Genomic DNA, 20,969 nt, shown 5'->3' with positions numbered 1-20,969 from the left:
GACAAAATTTTTATCTACACAGAAACACACCTAAGTGTAGCTGGCCTTAAATGATAAATAACCACCTCTGAAAAAGTTGAACACATTTTGTTTGACTCAGGCTAATTAACTTTTAGGATTCATAGCCAAAACTCAGTTTCTGATCACTTCACCCACTGTAACACAGTAGTTCAGCATTGCTATCTGTTAAATATGTGCATTTTATGTTACTAATTCAAATGCAAGAAATAATTAAGATCAAACATTTTTCTTCCCCTTTCAATCTCAGTCTAATTTTGATTTCACATCCCTTGCAGTATTTTGAGATTTTATTATGAGTTATTTAAAATCTAAATTGTAAATATGGTGTAATCTGGAAACACATGATAAAGAATTTATTTGAGGTAGCCACACAAATAACTTTAAATTCCAGTGGAAACTGTACCCGTTAATGAAAATATCAATTATCTTCAGGGATGGTTCAAGCCATGTACCTCTCCTCATACTGCACTACTTACAGCTCCTGACTTCCAGTTAGTACACATATCACATTGTTATTACCTGAATATCTACCTTTGTGTTTCAGCAGATTTCAGGATAGTCAGTACTCAGCCCTCTGCATAGCTGTTATTATCTGTATAAAGGATGGCCTCATATAGATACCAACTTTTCACAGAGCACTTCCCTCAGCAGATCCTATAAGGGCTGACACAACCTAGAACAAATTTTTATTAGTCTCTGCCTCATGTTCTTCCCTCAGTAACTCTACCTGGGCCATAGGAAGCTACCAGCAGATGTGAGAGTCACCTTCAATAAAGCAGCTAAATAGAAATCTTCTTAATATTACAGTTCTCTACTGTCCTCATTTTTATACCATGCAAATTTACTCTAGCTGCTCATTAAACTGTTTAGGAAGAATGAAAGAGAAGTATGGACTTCTGATTGTAATAGAGTCCTTGAATAATGAATAACGATATCTAGTCTCAAGTTATGGCCAGTTCTTTTTTGCTCAGGGGATCCATTGCAGTGTAGCTTTTGTGTTGGAGCACAGAAACTGGTAGAGTTGAATGTAAAATCTCTGCAACAGACAACAGACTCAGCCTTAGAGCTGGAAAGCAGTTGACTCTGTAGATCTTCAAAGGGGTAACATCCAAATGCCCTCAATGTTAAGGAAGTTTGGATCCAAGTGCTACAGGTTGCTTGCATATGTTATCTGTAGCCTGTGTGTGAAATACATACTTCAAGGAGAAGGGGTGTTAAAGTAATCCTTATTAAAAGCTTCTGTCTAGTAGCAAAGTTAACAGTAGATTGTTTTGCATGCATTAGAATTGTTCATAGAATCACAGAATCATAGAATCATAGAATGCTTTGGGTTGTTAGGGACCTTTAGAGATCATTGCAAAATACAAGATCCCATGTGGGGAAAGCAAGATGTGCTAACTAAGCTGAGGCCTGACACTGAAGAAGAGGCTGAAGCAAGAGAGAGCTTCCCTGACTAAGCATATTCTTTAAAGTCAAAAAATATAGTGAAGACTAGATTTTAATCTCTTTTTTAATTGATCTCTATCTAGGTCTGGAGATTTGTCTCCTTCTCCTCCTAACACAGAAGTTTTTGCTAATCTATTGTATTAGCACTGTTTGTGTGGTGAAAGGCCTAAAACAACTGTGTGACCTTGCGAAAATTTATGATTGAAGTCTGAGACTACAGGACATTGAAGAAGTTTCATAAGTGAAAAATGAGGTGAACCATAAATAGGCCTTAGAAGTCATCACTTATCACCCAGGAAAAGTTCAGGCTCCTTGTAATCAAATCAGATTAATTTTTGTTGAATGCCAGTATATCTAAAGTGATAAAATATATTGAATAAGCATTTGTCTGATTTAATAAGTAATTCATCAGTAGATTATACCAGCTGAGCTTAAGTTTCTTCATGAGGTAGTTTATGTTTTGCACGTTTAAGCCTAGCATCTAATCTTGTAAATGTCCTGATGTAAATTTTAGCTTTGTTCATCAGAAGAAATGTTTCATGAAACAAGGAAAAGTTGCATTTTGCAAATGAGATTGGGCAGTTAAAATCTGAAGCATGGGTTGTGTATGATAGGGTGGTAGATAGTATTTTGTTGTCCAGCAGTAGAAAAATTGTCTCAGGATTCATAGGTCCTGTTACAGATTCCTATGACCAATCTATTGTGTAGTGTGGTACAAACCATGAAGAAAACAACTTTTGGTGCTTTTGAACAAATAACATGGCAATCAATTTCAGGTTTAGGATGGAAGATATGTTTACAAATAACTCCTATAAAATCTTCTGCACTCATTTACTGTTTGTGAATTACATTGGAAAGCACTCTTTTCCCTGAGATGTTCAGGAATTTTAATATTGCCAGAGTGCTTGGTAGTCGTCATGTTAGAGAGAAAAAAAAATAGTTATTCATAGCTACTTAGTATTGAGTTGTTTCTATTTCAGAGTTACCAGAAAAAGTTAAAAATAGTTAATATAAATTGATTTTCAAAAACTGGGATTTTTTTTCAATTTTGTGGGTTTTATGCCTGGTTTTTAAATAATGACGTCATATGAATTACTAAGTTTTGTTGTATCAAAGAGGAGATAAGAAAGTACCCTGGAGGTACTTTCATAGGGAGGGAGAAAATATTGTTATGCATTAGGGAAGTGATTGCCCCTTGAACTCAGCACCACTGAGTCCAGTGTGTTCAGTTTTGGGCCCCTCAATACAAGAAAGACATTTTGGTGCTGGAGCGTGTCCAGAGAACGGCAACGAAGCTGGTGAAGGGTCTGGAGCACAGGTCTTATGAGGAGCGTCTGAGGGAACTGGGGTTGTTTAGTCTGGAGAAGAGGAGGTTGAGGGGAGACCTTATCACTCTCTACAACTGCTTGAAAGGAGGTTGTAGTGAGGTGGGTGTTGGTCTGTTTTCCTAAGTGACAAGTGATAACACAAGACGAAGTGACCTCAAGTTGTGCCAGGGGAGGTTTAGATTGGATATTAGGAAAAATTTCTTCACTGAAAGGGCTGTCAAGCATTGGAACAGGCTGCTCAGAGAGGTGGTTGAGTCCCCATCCCTGGAGGTATTTAAAAGATGTGCAGACTTGGTGTTTAGAGACATGGTTTAGTGGTGGACTTAGCAGTGTTAGGTTAACGGTTGGGCTCCATTATCATAATGGCCTTTCCAACATAAACGCTTCTATGATTCTAGTCTATGACTGACTTCATATGTGTATACACACACATGTATATATATATGATGTGTAATAGGATATGTGTGTGTGTATATGTATGTCCTCAGAGAAGATATATTGCTTTATTAGCTTTTTTTTCCCCCCTAGAGACAACAATATCATACACTGAAAACTGATCTAATTGTTTTATGTTTGTAGTCTGGGCAGTGCAATTGCTACCTAGTATCTTATCTTAATGAGGATGACAAGAAATTGGAAGATTTTGCAAGAACTAATTTAGTAATACTGATATGCCCCATGAAATGTGGATAAATTCTATTTTTGTAGTTCATGGTCATGCATTAAATTTTCTCATTACCTTGTCGATAAGTTACATTAAAATTGTTTATAGTTATCTTTCTGTTCTTGCTTTCTCCCTTTCTCTCCCTCTCTCTCCCCCCCTCCCCCTTCGTTCTAAAGCTCCTTAAGGAGATAGCTAGGAAACGCAGAAGCATTCGTCTTGGGAGGGAAGTTGAATTAAAGCCATATATTGCAGCTCACTTTGAAGTTCTTCCTACGGAGTTCACGTTGGGGGATAAGAAGCATTATGGTGGCTTTGAGAATAAGCAGCTGCAGAGTGGTCAAGAATATGTCTTCTTTGTGTTGGCTGTAATGGAGCACTCAGAATCTGTAAGTTAGTTAATATATTTCAATCCCAAAATTACCTTTCCACAATCATGAAAACATTTTTTCAGTGCTTATTCCACATCCCAAAAGCTATTTTTGTACAATATGTGTCACAGCATCTCTAAAGCGTTTCCTTGCTTAGTTCCAATTTATTCCTTGACCTTTTCCATTTTGCTTGCGTCTTTATGTGTTACTTCTGTGTCTAACTGAAACCTAAGGATCACCTTTTATTAGCTGTGTTGTGATCCTTCACAAATTACATGCTCTGCTGTTTGAGATCATTGACACAGGTTCTGAGGCATGAACTTCACAGTAGTGTCATTCTCAATGTATTTAAAAAAGAGTTCCTCTCTTGTCTTAATACTACCATTGAATAGTGGTGTTCAATACACAGGGTTCTTGGAAAGATACATTGAATCAGAGACATGCACAGCTAGCCTCTTCAGTTACAGTCATTCCCTAACGACTTTACCAGTGAATTGTTAGAAAGTTAGAAAATAATTCAATAATAAGGAAAATTCCTTAGGTAAGCTAAATAATGAGCTGTCGTTCCTCTTTATGTAATTCATCTTGTAGTTATGTCTCTTTATGCCTGAGTTAATCTACTGCATGTAATATAGTAAAAAAAAAAAAAAAAAAAAGACAAGAAATACAACTGTTCAAAGAAGTTGCAATACATATTAACATTTTAACATACAGTGTGTAATATGGTATATTTCTAATTGGTACCTAAACCTGACAGGTACATTTGCTGGCTCAACCACTTGAAACTACTACACCAATAATCTGAATTCTAGTCAAATGCTTCCAGTGCGTAACCTTACAATTGCTCTCTTGATGTCAACAGAATTTACCTACTAAAACACAATGAGGAAGTAGTTTCAATTTGAGTCCTTTTGAATATATAGCTTCATTTGAAAAGAAAATAAGTGCCTTCTGGAAGCTCTGACATAAATCAAAAGTTCCCCTTTCACTTTCTGACAGTGGCAGCATAGACAGAGAATTCTGAAGGTGCTGCATCACAAAGGTTCAATCTGGAGAAAGTAGACAGCTTTTGGCTATAAAGTTAGCGAAAAATCTGTGTGTCAGAAATTACCTGTACTAAAATTGATCTTTTAAATACAAAGTACTGTTTCTTGTTTATCCTTCTATATTAATTAAGGCATTGGTCATTTCATACAAACCTAAGGTTATTACTTTGTTAGAGAGAAATCAGGATGAAAAGTCAGGAATAAATAAACAGGGCTGTAAAAAGGCTGGTGTGGCAAGGTATATACAAGGGCCTACTGCTGAAGATTTCAAAAGTCATTACTAAACTTACAATATGGACAATATCTGGTTTAGCATGCCATCTGAGACATCTATGTGATTAAGTACCATGAGGTTGTCACAGAGAGTAAAGAGTTTGTAAGGGTGAGTGAGCTTCAACTCCCAGTGCTCCAGTGTATTTTCTCTCAATATAGCTGGTTTTCTTCTAGGGCTATAGATCCTACTGGTGTATGAGTTGTAACTTGCGAGGGATGTTTTTCCCAATATTCAAAATACTTTTTACATAAGGTTTCTACTTCAGAGAACACAAAACTTCTCTGTTGATTGGGAGATGGAGAACTTGGTTTACAAGAGGGTGTGGGGAGGTCTGAATTTATTTAACTTAGTAAAATGGAAGCTGAGAGAGCTTATGATTACAGTCTATAAAATATGTTAAGCATGTTATCAAGAGGAAGGAAAAAATTGATAAATTTGGCAAAATAATAAATAACTTTAAATTAGTCATTAATACAGGTTGGTTGTGAATTAAAACCAAAGTTCTATTTATTGGAGAACAGGTAGTAAGTACTCATACTCTTATCCCTCAGTATCTCTCTGTATCCGTTTCCAGGCATTTTTTCTGCCTGCTGCAAAGGAAGAGGCTAAATACAAAGAGTTTCTTGCTGTAGCAATGGGCTTTTTTCTATCTTTTGAGAATATTGAAGCTGGAAAAAAACCTCAGTCAGCTCATGTATTTCAGGAATGGAACATGGAGATGCCCCAGCTGCTAAACAGCAATCACAGACTTCTAAAACATTTGGTTCCAGGTTTAGTAAAAGACCGTAACATAACTGGACATCTTTGGCATGGGTACTAGCTCAGTATCAGCTAGCATAAGTGACCCAGCTTTGCCGGTCCTAATCCTATCTCTAACCTTAAACCCAGACAGTGTCGTAGCCCAGAGCCCAAAACAAGGCCAAATGAAGTGTAAAAAACCATCTCCTGGCTTAGGGCATCTTTCAGAATACAGTGCAAACATGATAAATGAAAACTAATCTCTTCTCCTGATTATCTTTTTCTGTCTTAGCTGGCATTCCTGATGTACTGCTGAATGAAGTTTTTAAGTCCTTTGCAAGAGCTGTAGTTCAAATCCTAGTTTAGTGCTTGTGGAGACACTCCAGCAAAGACAAGAAATAAGTACAAACCATTCTCCACTTCTGACTTTACTGTAGATCAGAGTTCTTTACGTGATCCAGTTTTAGCAGGCTGGCTCCTCAGCCTCTCCTGTCTGTAATTTTAACTCTGCACTCAGCCATAGGTCAGACATCTCAGATCAGACCGTAATTAAAAAAAGTTACTATTTTCTTATTACAGGTCTTACCCTAGGCCAGCTGGCTTTACACCATGCAGTAAAGCAAAAATTTTCAACAACCTCTGTTGGTTCATAACTCTAGTTCCATCCCTGAAAAAGACGTTGAGTATTTAGCTTCCCTTCATATTCTATAGTGGCTTCCCCTGTTTTCAGTCTTAAATTCAAGTTGTCTCCATCTTCTGTAAGAACACTCTGTCAGACAGTTTTTGACTGATCAAAATGCACCCTATTATTGCCATAGGACCCTTTTCTAGGAACGTCCAACATTCTGTCCCTTTTATTTTTCCCTATAGTACTCACATTCTTGTGGAAGTCTCCTTTCGTATCTTGCAGGAAGAAATAGTGTTAAGCCAATATGAAACTAAAACAAAAACCAAAAAATAGTAACTGATGGGTTATATTCCTCAGTTTCCTAATACTTCATTTTCTCATTCTTTGCTTAAGTTGCAAAGTGTTCTGTGAAGGACTGTGTTACCTTATTTGTCTGCAGATCACTGCTAATAGGTGGAGCACAAACACACCGTTCAGTTTGTAAGTTTATGTGCTGCCTGACTTGAAGAAAAATAGCATTTTTGCATTGCTATGTTCATTGCACCATTATCTTGTACAGATGTATTTTAGATCTAGGATCATTAATATTTTAAATGCACTCCTTTATCATTAAGTAAGACCTATTTTATTTGCATAGACCATGTATGCAACCAGCCCATATTCTGATCCTGTTGTGTCAATGGATCTTGATCCCCAACCAATTACAGATGAGGAAGAAGGCTTGATTTGGGTTGTTGGACCAGTTCTTGCAGTGGTGTTTATCATCTGTATTGTTATTGCTATACTTCTTTATAAAAGGTAAGCTTACCTTTTAGTTTTCTTGCCAAGTGTGTAACTTTCTGATATACTGGCCATTTTATAATACTGTTCCACGCTGTATTTTTTGTACTACAGTAGTAACTGTCATTGCTTTGGGATATTTCTGTATTTATTAATGGTTTCCAGAACACTGCAGAAATTTTAGTAGATTGACTGAAAGTTTCCAATAATTACAGGTATGTGGGTACATTTTTCTGCTGATGACACTCCATTAACATTTCTGCATTTAAATGTTTTTTTCCACTTTGCATACGTTTGTGAAGAAAATATGTGCTTGCACATAAATATGTATGGAATTTACACATTTGACTTTTTAAAACTTATTTTTAGACATGTAATAGTAATACATTAGAGGTTACATTCAGCTTGATGTTAAATGCGATTTTCATCTCCACTCAAGTAATTTGAGTTTTTACTTTTGACAGTTGGCCTGAGTTTGTCAGTCTATCTATATGACTTTGAAGCTCTGAACTGAGAGATTAAAGAAGCATCAGTAGCTGTTTTCTACTAATCTTGCAATGAGATCAAACTTCACTTACTCTTTTTTCACTGGCTATGACACAGATGTAGGTTTGCTATTACACAAAAGGACTTGCCTCTGCTTTGCAATATACTAGATGAAAACTGTGTATGAAGCCTTAATTTATACATAGCAGCCTTCTACAGTGTAAATGAGTTCATAGGGGTCAAGATACTAAGTCAAAACCAAAGAATCAAACTACAAAGTTTATTTTCATGTTTAAATTTTGTTTCTAATACATTTTTAAAATGTATTGATAAAGTCTAATTGGGGAATACTATAAAGATGCTGTGACCTTTCTGGGGGGGGCACACTAAGGATAATTTCATTAAATAGAGTATGTCTTCAAAACCTAATGGCTATGATGCTATCACCTGCATTTAAATATTTAAATTCTGCTACCCTGTATGACCTTCCTACTCTGAGTGTCTCCAGTCAAATACCTCTGATGTTGCATGTAGGGAGCTGGCTTCAGGTTCTGGAAAGAGAATTCTTTGTTCAGCAGTAAAAAAAAATTCAGGGTTAACCTTAGCTTTGGATTCCAGAAAGATACACATTTATAGAATGTTCTTTAGGGCTCTAATAATACAGCAGCCTAATGCATGGTCTATTGCTTGCAGATACTATGTCTCCTGAAGGTTTCTGTTAGTGCCTACTATCTCAGCCAATCTAATTGATTAGCAGTCAGTGAACCTCTGTTTGTCTCTGTCTGTCACTTCAAAAACTGGTCATTAGAGATGTGCTAAAAGTGAAATACTCCTTTCTTCTGATTATTTTGGAGTATTAGAACTACTCCCATACTACGAAACAAATCCAAACAATAGCGTATAAAGCAGATGTGTAACTGCTTCTGGAAATATTGATTAAATTTATGGAACCATAATAACAATCTTCAATTCTATTACCAGAAAAATTATAGGCATATTCCACAAATGATCAGGTAAAATTTGTTCTTCAGTAGTGAGAAAAGATTGTCATTCACTGAAAATGGGGGACACATTTTCCATCTGTTATTTACTACTGGTACTAGAATTATTCAGACAAATGTCCATATGTATTTATTTATTTTTCTGTTTTCAGCTATAAGCTGTAAATTGTTAAACTGCACTGATTTGACAAATTAACTCTGAGAAATTGTGACTGCAGTCTTACCAGTCTATGGGCCTCTGTGAACTTTTAATTTCTGTAAAAAAATTAATAGATAATTAGATTTTTTTTTTTTCTAGAGTATGCAACCTGGATGCAAGGTAACAGTTAGAATTTGATAGGTTTACTATCTGTAGTACAACAATAACTAGGCAAGACAGTAGGGATATTTAGTGTAGTGCTTTGAGAAAACAGTGAAATTTAATTTCTGAGTTAACTCTGTTAAAGGGAATTGGTGTGGCTACAGGAGTCAGACATGGTAAAAATATGCAATAAAAAGTAGGAAAACAATAAATTCTCATGGATAGAGTAAACAGGAAATTTTACAGGTATATTTCTAGAATACATTGGGGCATAAGTGCAATAGGTACGACAAGAAGAGAAGAAAACAAAGGGTAGAGGACATCTGCCTAATACATGACAGCACATGCAAAAAATAGTAAAAAGGGGAAGATGATGTTGAAGGACATGCAGTGGGAAGAATAAAACTTGGAAATGACCGTGATTTTTGAAGTGGGAAGGGTAGTAGCTCAAATAATGGTCAACTATGCTTAATTCCCTTTGGCCACAGAAGCCTTTATGAACAGGCTTGAACTGCTATTCTCATGATTTACAATACTACTTCTACATTTTAATTTCAATCATAGAGAAAGGATGACTGCAGTTTCTAAAAGAATCATTTTAAGGGGAGAAGTCTTGCCCTCCTTTAAAACGGATTCTATCACAGATAGTGTGGGTAAGTTGCGTGGGTTGGTGTGAAGTATATTTAACTGTCCCAAAGACTAGGAATGCATGTTTGACCCCTTTATTATTTGTTGGTCAGTTTGTATAAAGGTTATTGCCTCTGCATTTACTGTTCTTAAAATCTGAAAGCAAAGACACTGCATAGAAAGATTTTTTGATTATATATTAGAACACAGCCAAAAGCTCATTGCAGCTTAGTACTTTAACAGTAATAGATGGGGAAAATACCAAAGAGTACCTTTTGTTGTCATCGGATATAGCTGCAATATAATACTGTCATGGTTTAGCCCCAGCCAGCAACTAAGCACCACGCAGCCGCTCGCTCACTCCCCCTACCCCGATGGGATGGGGGAGAGAATCGGAAGAGTAAGAGTGAGAAACACTCCTGGGTTGAGATAAGAACAGTTTAATAAGAACAGTTTAATAATTGAAACAAAGTAAAATAATAATAATAACAATATAATAATAATAGTAATAATAATATACAAAGCAAGTGATGCACAATGCAATTGCTTACCACCCGCCGACCGATACCCAGACAGTTCCCGAGCAGCGATCGCTGCTCCCCGGCCAACCCCCCCGCCCCAGTTTATATACTGAGCATGACGTCATATGGTATGGAATAGCCCTTTGGTCAGTTTGGATCAACTATTCTGGCTGTACCCCCCCCCAGTTTCTTGTGCACCTGGCAGAGCCTGGGAAGCTGAAAAGTCCTTGACTAGCATAAGCAGTACTCAGCAACAACTAAAAAGCATCAGTGTGTTATCAACATTCTTCTCCTACTAAATCCAAACCACAGCACTATGCCTGCTACTAGGAAGAAAATTAACTCTATCCCAGCCGAAACCAGGACAAATACCCAACAAAATTGAGGCCAATTAATGTACTGTGTGCAGAAGAGCTCACAGGTTTCACAGAACCAAAGGGTCATACCTCTGGAGATTGCCCCATCGCAGCCCTGTCAGAGCGTAGTCAGCTACAGCAGGTTGCTCAGAGGGATGTTCAGGCAAGTTTCAGTATATCCAAGAATGGAAACTCCACAACCTCTCCGGGCAACCTGTTCCAGTGTTCAACTATCCTCACAGTAAAAATGATTTTTTCCTGACTTACACTTTAATTTCCTGTCTTTCTGCAGTTGATGTCCTGGCAAACAGAACTGACTTGGCCAGTGACCAGTTCAGTGTTCTCTGTCATTGCAGCAATGATACCACCCTGCAGTCATAGTGAAGGGAGACATTTATTTTGGAACAGATGTTTAATCTATTGGACTTAAGTCCAAACAATCCAGTTTAGGCATCCAAGTAAATTAACTAAGCATCACTTTCTTTTTGGTCATATTCTTGCCCTCAAGAAAATAAAATTTTTACTGGTTCAAACATGGAGTAATATATACAGCATGGTAAGATTTATATCCAAAATCTCAAACAAAGCCAACTCTTACCTAGATATAGGGGTAATGCAGGCTAAGTCTCCCCTAGAGGCAATGCCTATTTTGATAAAGCACTGCAACCTGCTGCAGCCTACAGCTTAGGCAAACCTACATTAAATACTTTTGACTCGCTTTTAAATGTGTGATACATGTTCAATTACACAGGATTTAGGTGGTTAGGAACCCAGTTAGTGAATGTTAAAGATCTCTAGAAATTGTTCAGTGTATCTCAGAAACTAACAAACTAGAAAGAGAGTGCATGTCCCCATGAAGCATCCTTTCATCCCTTTTTTTTTCCCAGCATATGAATTTACGTGGCTATTCCTCCTGTTTTTTAAGAAATTACAAGTTCTCTAATTTCAGCCTTCCACTGATGAAGAGCAAAATGTTCTTCATTCTGGATTTTTCTAGAGTCAGGTTTGTTTGTGGAGTGGGTTTCCATTTGTAGTGAAAAGAAGTGAAAGCCATCTTGTCAGACTTTGTGCTGTTTGCTCTTATAAAGTGCAGCTTTTTGATTTGGTTCATAATACAGGAGCCTAAGCTTGAATCTTTTGAACACAGTGAATTTTGACACTCTGAATCATAGAACCATAGAATCATAAAATCATAGAATAGTTTGGGTTGGAAGGGACCTTTAGAGGTCATCTAGCCCAACCCCCCTGCAGTGAGCAGGGACAGCTTTAACTACATCAGGTTGCTCAGAGCCCCGTCCAACCTGACCTGGAATGTTTCTAGGGATGGGGCCTCCACCACCTCTCTGGGCAACCTGTTCCAGTGTTTCACCACCCCTATTGTAAAAAATGTCTTCCTTATATCTAGCCTGAATCTACCCTCTTTTAGTTTAAAACCATTACCCCTTGTCCTGTTGCTACAGGCCCTACTAAGTCTGTCCCCATCTTTCTTATAAGCTTCCTTTAGATATTGAAAGGCCACAATAAGGTCTCCCCAGAGCCTTCTCTTCTCTAGGCTGAACAACCTCAACTCTCTCAGCCTTTCTTCATGGGAGAGGTGCTCCAGCCCTCTGATCATTTTTGTGGCCCTCCTCTGGACCCGCTCCAATGGGTCCACGTCTTTCCTGTGCTGAGGACTCCAGAGGTGGACGCAGCACTCCAGGTGGAGTCTCACCAGCGTGGAGTAGAGGGGCAGAATCACCTCCCTTGACCTGCTGGCCACCTGCTGAATATTGAGCTATAAGAAGAAACATGCTTTGAAGGGAAAAAAACAGATGTTAAAAAAAAGCACAGAAATGAAAATGGGGGGAATCTTAAGTGATGGTGAAGCATTCTATAAAGACTTTTTCATAACATGTGAGTAATCTCATCACTGCAGACTCCAGGCTATTGAAAGTTTGTAGAACCCCTATTTATTATGATCAACAGACAGGCAGAAAAATAGACAAACACTGTAGTTACAGTGTGTGTATAGTATAACCTGTAGGTGGGAGATAATGAATTATTTTCCCTGTTTGGCTGATCTTTATAGCTCATAGATCACTACAGATCTATCTAGATCACTGTAGACCTCAAGTATGTGACATTCCTTCTATCTAGAAAGGTGTGTAACACTTCATTGGAGAAAGATTTATGATTACCTTACTTTCCAGGGTACTGTTAAAAATTTCTTGTCATTTTATTACCTGTTTTTTTTTTTAAATAGTTTTAAAAGTGTTGGTTGGTTTTTTTTTTTAGTTTAGTACAAGTCTTATGTATCTCATGTATTTAACCTTGTTCTTCACTTCCCTTTCTCTCTCTCTTCTTCTCCCTTTTTTTTCTTCCCTTTCTCCTCTGCCGTCCACTTTCATCTTTCCTCTCCTCCCTCCTCTCATCTCTCTTCTATCTAGAATGTAAGAGGAAACTACATCTTAGTGAGATGTCATTTGTCAGTGTAATGTTAACATTACTTTGATAGCTTAAATTAAACACCCATTCTCCATTATCTGACAGGCTAAATTTGAGGTGGCACTACTTTGCAGGTAATGTCTAAAAGAGATTTTTTTTTCAGCAGAAGAAGATTCTCGTTGGACATAACCTTGTATGCTCCATTTATTCTATGATTCCCAAGCATTAAATATTTTGAACTGTCATTTCTTAATTTGGTTTAGTTATATATCTTTACTGTAAGTCAACATTTCTTACATCTCCTGTTGTCATGCTTACCCTGTTTGCTGCTGGTCAACTAACATTTCACCTTTTCTCCCCTCTTTGCTGCATTGAAATGGAGCAGTAAACCTGACAGGTGAGAACTGAAAAGTAACCACTTTTCATTTATTCCAGAAAAGGATAAAAAAAGAGGGAAAAAACATTATCATGATAATGATCTAAGACATCTGTCAATCTAAGTGAATGTGGACAGTAATCTATCAATATGAAGGCAACTGAAGGATTTGTTATGTTGTTTACAGCACTGAAAAGAATGTAACATATGCAGTCAAGTTTCACTGCTTTTTTTTGTGTCTCCATGAGGTACATTTTCAAGAGACAGTACAGCTATACAATGTACATATGGTTTTATGTGTATTTTAATGAAGTTAAAACAGTGGTTCTTTGCTATAACCAAAGCTGTTGAAGGAATGCATGGTTGCAATTGAAGTGTTAGCCACTCTAAATCTCCATAATGCTCTCTACACATAGACGTGGTGCTGACTTACAGTTCTACAAATGAAAATGATATGGTGATCTCATTTGTCCTTTGTGGATTTCTTCCACCTGTGTCAAAACTATTGTATAATCTGAAAGAATCATGATGTCTTGTATAGTCCAGAAAGATAAGAAAAATGCAGAATGATCTTGAGAATTATAATAAATAATAAACCAATCTGTTGTCCTATAAGTATCAAAAATATTCAGATATATGATTAGAAGACATTTTAGTGCTTTTAGTAGATTAATATGAAGTTGCATTGCCCAGTACTGATTTGCAAGTGGAGAAAAAGTAAATGAAACTTGTCTCTGGGCAGTTCCACTGAAGGAAATATAGATAAAATACCTCTTGAAAGCTGCATCACACACCTTTACTTAGAAGAAAGAACCTTAGGGCATTGTGCTACTGTGGTAGGAGTTTGAGATAGTCAGAATCAAAAGTAAAAAAGGAATTTTAACTGAGTTTCTCCATAATGCTTTTTAAAAAAATATGTATAAAACCAGAAGAATCAGATTTAAATCCTCATCACTTCACTAAAGAGAAGTTAATACATGTGTTAAGGTATTTACCAGAGAACAGACAGAATGTTTTGACAGCAAAACACTTTTTTTTTTTTTTCCATAAAATCATAGGACTAGTAACTTTCAAATAATTCCTGCAACGATGTTGCTGTGTGGCTTCTTTGCATAGTTTTTGAAATCTTGCTGTATGCACCTTTCATGAATGCCACCATGTGTTCGTCATTTCAAGAACAGCAAGAAATCAACTGGAGCATTTTTAAGAGCGGAGCCCAGAAGAATAATAACAGATTTAGCATTGTCACATTTTGAGTTAATTAGAAAAAAAGAAAGAAGAAAACCCAATAATAATAGTATGTTCGAGCAAATGTTAGACATCTGGAAAAGATTTTGCTATCGTAAACCTTAAAATCATCTCAGTTCTGTTTTCGCAAAGTAGCTCTTTACTGCTGTTTGCATCTTCATTTTATATTACATGAAGAATATGAACTATTGTGCATTTTCACTGAGGAACTCACAGAGGACTGGTGAAGAAGGAGTCCACTTAAAATTAAACCATTAAATTTCCAGATTCCTGAATGAAAGTGCAGAGTGGTAGATATTCTTCATGTAACATAGTTCTCCATGTTTTCCATCAGAAAATGATGCTGTCAAATGATGGGAGTCTATTTAACCAGAACAGAGTCAGAACACATGTGGACTCTGCTTCTCTCTAGAGGAAGGGAAGCATACACACGTTTCCTTCCTTCCTTCCTTCTTTCCTTCCTTTCCTTGCTTGTTTTGGACAGATTGACAGGAGTGCTATAACTGCAGTGAAAGTCTTAATTTGATCAGAAACATTCATACAGAATCTGAGCCTTGAATACATAGGTGTGATCAGATGCATGAAGATTGTGTAGTGCAGCTCTTACAGAGATGAAAGGCAACAGACCAGATTCTTACTTCCTAGGAAATGAAAGGAATAGGTGTCTTCTAGGATAGGTGTCTTCTGTACTGTTCTCTGTCATATGAAAGTACCCAAAGAATGCATGTTATATTTAATAAGCAATGCAGAGCTGTGCCTATAAAGTATGAAGTATTCAATGATAATAACTTGGGTGTGTTCATTTTTAATTACATGCTGAAGTGCTGGCTACTTTTTAATAAAGGTGTAGCTAGCTAGCTTTTAAAATAGAGATAATACAAATTTTTGTAAGTTTTGTGTTATATCTTATAATAGTTAACTATTCAGGTGCCCAGAATGATGATCTAGAGTATCAGTCAAGGGCAGAATGCAGTTATTTTCCCTCTGACGTTACTATATTTAGATTCATTTTGCCATTGCAAATTGTGGCTGCCCTAGCCACCATGCATTATTATTTTACATTCACACTGGATGAAATACTCTTTCAGACACAAGCATCTCACCATTAGAATATAATGATTAAACACTCAGGCACCTTTATTTGTCAAGCTAACACCTCGATCTTATGTTTACATGTATTCACCTTCTTCATGCAGGAAGAGGGCTGAATCTGATTCCAGAAAAAGCAGCATACCCAACAGCAAGGAGGTCCCCTCTCACCATCCCACAGACCCAGTGGAGCTGCGACGCCTTAATTTTCAAACTCCGGGTAAGAGACAATAATACCTCACTGAGAGCTCTGTGATCACAAACTGATCAGTGATGATGTTACAGAACAGAAAGATTGATTATTCAGAAAAATATATTTTGATTGCTTATGAATTTTTGCATAATGTATTTCTTTGTTAGTTTCTGAAATAATTCTGTAATTTCTTTATTTAAAGAAAAATCCTGCATGAAACAAAAGTAAAGTTCTGTAAAGAAGACCCCAAATTCACATATGTTGTATGGACATGTTTTATGTGCTAATATTCCAAGTTAAACCTAGCAATGCTAGAAAAGATTATGGGGAAATGTATATCCCTCTATTCATTAACAATATTCTTACAGCTACTTCTTTGTAAATAAGCTTCCCTCTTATCTACTGCATTATCAGGTAATCCATGAACATCATTGGAAGTTTCACTACATTGCAAATGAACAATACAGAAAAGAAATACTAACTATAGAAATGGTCTTATCTTTTAAAATCCGGCTATATGTTAGGGTCAAGGAGAATATTAACATGTCAGTAGTTCTGAAGGTAGAAGCAAAACACTCCCAAATATTTTATTTACTTATTTTATTTATTAAGCATTGTTTTCTTAAAGCTGTTTGGTTTGATAGTCAAGAAACACCAGGAGGGAAATACTTTAAATAGTATTGAATTTTTACCACCTTTTTATGAGTCGATTTTTTTTTTTTAATTGGCTTTATTTTGGTCGTATTGTATTCCAGTAGACTTGTTTTCTCTTACAATATGATCGCACACAGTCCCAGTCTGATGCTAATTACTTACCGAATCTTCCCAAGCCTTGTGTTTGCCAAATTTATTACATTAAGTACAAAAAATAATGAATTCAGTCTCATAAAGGCAGGAAATTAAGTACTTGAGGTTTTGAGAGATTAGCTGCAGAAGCTGACTACTAAATATTACAAAAGGGTTAAGTGAACTTGCAAATCTAATTTCTGATCTTCTAAACAGTGGCTGTATTAAGATAGTTTTGCCCCAGCAGGAGTGGATCTGCAGAACAATGACTATGGGGCTGAACACCCACACTGCATGCATATGGCAGAGGTAGAAAGGGAAGAGCCTAGAGGCTTGAGTTTTACCCCAGCCTTGCTTTTTTAGTCTGTACCAGTACACGGAATGCTCTTTAGCACCTAGGGCAAATTAGATGTGTTTCAGGACTGCATCTTCTAGTTTAGTTTGATCTGAATATGGGAATCTTGTTGATGTGCTCTGGGACCTCTCTACAATATGCACCTAAGTGCAGTAAATGGAAATGATTAAAAGTTTTGATTCCCAGTTGTGCTTCTGAGACTGCAATATTTATGTAGACTCATCCTTACTGAGCAAAGGTTTCATGTTTTCCAGTGCTTTCATACAAAGTTTTAATGATTGTTACAGAGATAGAAGTGTACATACAAGTCTTCGAAACATGGAAAGAAAAATTATGGTACTTGCAGTTTAATTTATGCCTAAAAGAAGTCATTATCTGCGTACAGATATATACTGAGTAGAGTGGATGGCTTAATAACTAGGTATATAAGCATAATTTTCTGCTGTCCATGTATTTAGTTGTGGAGTCTTACCTATCCATTTAGTATTCATCATAAATTAAAATAAAATGTAGGCAGAAAAAAATGCTGCCAAGTCTTAACAGCTTCGCATATAAATTTAATTTATTGTAATTAATTCTAAATTTACATTCAGAATGTAAAGTCATTAAGAAATGGCAGAATTTGTGGCATTTGCAGACACCATAATTCCACCTCATTGATCTGAAAAGAACTGGACAGGAGTGGAAGCGTACCTTTCCTTGGAGTGCTATAGTTTATCTGGGAAGTTTGCATTTTTCTGTGAAGCTAGTTGAGCAGAACATCTGCAACCCATTTCTACTATGAGGTCTTTTTCTTTGCTGTAAACCTTTTCACAAAATGGAGGATTAAAATTATTATTAAAAATATAGTACAGAAATCAAATTATGATCTTTGTTCCTACTATTGTACCACCTAAGACCGCTAGGCACAGGTCACACCATTATGTTACTCAGCATGCAACCAAATATCAAGGAGAAAATTCTTACTCCAGGAGATTTGTCTTGCTGTGTAACACTTGCTAATTAACATGTTCTTAATATGTAATCTTAGCCCCAGTGAAGTCAAGTTCTTGTGCTAGTAAAAGCAGAACCTCACTTAACTCACATTAACTTCAATTAGGGCTACCATTTCATTAAGATCTGGCTGAATTTAACTGAGATATTTAGATCCTGCTGGAATGTTGATCCAACTCCACATAGTAACACACTGTTAAATAACATGCAAGACAAAGCTTTTCAAGACAAATGTAGAGAAAAGGCAGGAAAGGCTGTACATTCAGGGTACCACTTTTGTCGGTTTTGTTGTTCTTTCACTCTCAGACGTGTATTTTTTATTTTCTACCAGGTAGCAGAAATAGGCAGTAGGGTACTGCTGGGGAAAAGCAGGCAGCTGAGAGAAGGGACTGGGGTTGATGTGGTTATGTGTTGGGTCTCTTTTACTGAGATATCTGCAGTCACCCTCATACGATGGCCTTATCTACTCTGTAAGATGTTACAATTTCTTAACATTGCCTACAGATAAAATAAATTACAGAGTGGTGAATGTACTTTAATAATCAGTGTATGCCAAGTCAGTACAACTGTATCAGAATAGATGATTTGACATCATTGTTATTATAATGATTTATTTATTTAGATTATGAACGCATCCACAGTTTGCTTGGAACTTTCCAGGCACACCAGTTGCTTCCAGTGGGAGGGGAAAAAAAAAGTTGATAATGAATCCATAATGTGAAGAATTGTTAGAGAAGAAAATTTTAAATTATATTGGCATGTCCAGATTGCCAGTTTTCACTGGAAGAGGTGAATGAGACACTCCTATAAAATTCTGGTTTGTCATAAACGTTAATACTTTAAAAGACTTCTAAACAGCCTCTTTCCAAAAATGCTAGCAATCATGTATTTTGCATAAGGAAAGGTCTGATCAGATATATCTGTCAAAACAATTTGAAAGCAAAACCCTGTTGTGGTAAATTTGAATTTCTGACCAGAAGTACAAAATACTCCTGATACACGTGATTAGGTATAACTTTTTGAAAGAAATTATGGGAAAGCAATATTTTATCTTTGGTGATATTTAGGCAATGATTTAGGCACAATTATGTTGTACTTGTCATAAAATTGTCAATTTGACATGAAGTTGTCGTAAAAATCCACAGTCTAAACTACCAGCACAGCAAATGTCTTGCTTTCCTTTCACTTTTTCTTGTCCTGTCAATACAGGACTTCATTGTTCACTAATCTAGTACTTACCAAAAGGGTTTCCTATCTTACCTTGTCCAGGAAGATTCAGATTCATCTCCGGCTTCACTCCTCACTGGATGGAGTAACTCCATATATAAATTTGATATTTTATTCTTGACGTTTGGAATAGCCCACAGTTCTACATATGAGAAAAAGATCCCATGTCCATATGTGTTATCCAAAAATGTATAGTTGTTAGATAAGCCCATATGTCAGTGAGTAGGTCACAGCTGTGCCAAGTTTTCTTTGAGTAAACATGAAAATACCCAATCTCTCAGTAGCATACGGGATTTCATTTTTAAGTCTGTTATTCTTCCAGAACTGGAGTAGCTGAGGAAAAGTCAGTCACATTCTTCCCATTCTACAAGTTTCCTATGAAATATGGTATTAAAATTATTAACCTGGTGTGCAAGTTTTAGAAATCTCTGTGCCACATGGGAGGGTAAAGGTAGGGAAGGGATAATAATTAAGCCCTCACAAAAGGTTTCATCAAAGGAGGAAGCCTGGTTTTGCATAGAGGAAAATAACTGATGTTAAGTGGTTTGAGTGGGTTATGAGAGACCCAAGGCTCAGGCACAGACTTCAATCTGCCAATCAGCCAAAGAACTAAATTGAGTCATGCCTCAAAAATGACTGGGTTTTTTCCTCATTTAAGTATAAAATGTGTCACACTTATAAGTAATTTATGTAATTGGGTGCCAATTAAACAATTATCTCATTATCTCTTGCGAACTAAATAAGATGCTTTGAAATACAAGAAAAATAAATAGAATTATTACAGCTCTGAATTAAAGACTCTGCTTTTTTATTAGATAAGTAAGTGCTCACAAAACACTTATTCCCTGTGTTCCTAAGGAAGTTCCACTAACTTCTTTCCAAGATAAAGCAGAAAACTGGTAAAACAGGTCCAGAGGAAAGAGGTGCAAATAACAAAAGGGGAAAAAGTGACCTCTGGCTTTAGTCACATGCTTTGCAAGGTAGCAGGAAATTTCTTCCCTTCATTTATCCACACTATTTCTGTTTATGAGAATCATGACAATGCTGAAGGACATACTGTGGTTTGTCTCCATGGCAAAACCAGACTGGAATAGCTTTCTCACACTGAGTGATCCTACATGCAGCTCTTCATGTGAACTTGACTCACATGAAGGGTTTAGGCACCTAAAAGAGGTATAGGCTTCAGAGTGCAAATGGCACTTCTCTGATATCCCACTTGGTTGCTGTCAAATGTAGAGGCAATCAAAATCTGCTTAGCTGGGAGATGGAACTGAAAGTTCTGCTCCTCACAACAGTAATTCTTTTTTCTGGATTTTAGCCAATAGTTTTGCAACATGTTATTGTATTGAACAACTTTAGATCAGGGTGTGAAAACTATGTCTCCCCTTTTCTCAGTGTAGATGGCATTTACCTCACTCAGAGGTGGGGATTCTGCTGCGAGGCTACAGAGCCCCTAGGGCTGCTTGGTAGAGCTTTTGTTCTTTGATACAGAACAAAAATGACTTACATTCCAGAATAATTAATCTCGTTTTGAACAACATAAATGCTACTGGAATAAAAGTGACTTCATTTTGCTATATTATATACACATTGGTAAGAATTTTAGAATTTGGAATTAGATTTTAGTTATTGCACAACAACGTATTTCTCTAGAGCTAATCTTGTAAATTTAGCTTTGTACACAACATGTAAG

The 20,969-nt window shown here is 36.6% G+C and overlaps 1 protein-coding gene across 1 annotated transcript in view; it reads left to right on the top strand.

Annotated features, from left to right (window-relative positions):
• PTPRD (protein tyrosine phosphatase receptor type D) overlaps nucleotides 1–20,969 on the top strand; it is a 300,998-nt gene that overhangs the window by 199,823 nt on the left and 80,206 nt on the right. Inside the window, 4 exon segments of the mRNA XM_075726637.1 lie at nucleotides 3,636–3,845; nucleotides 7,151–7,311; nucleotides 13,392–13,406; nucleotides 15,830–15,942. Of these exon segments, the coding sequence (XP_075582752.1) occupies nucleotides 3,636–3,845; nucleotides 7,151–7,311; nucleotides 13,392–13,406; nucleotides 15,830–15,942 (499 nt within the window).

Source organism: Pelecanus crispus, chromosome Z (assembly GCF_030463565.1).
Source record: "Pelecanus crispus isolate bPelCri1 chromosome Z, bPelCri1.pri, whole genome shotgun sequence".
In the NCBI taxonomy this organism is placed as follows: Eukaryota; Metazoa; Chordata; class Aves; order Pelecaniformes; family Pelecanidae; genus Pelecanus; species Pelecanus crispus.
This window is presented reverse-complemented; position numbering and strand designations above follow the sequence as displayed.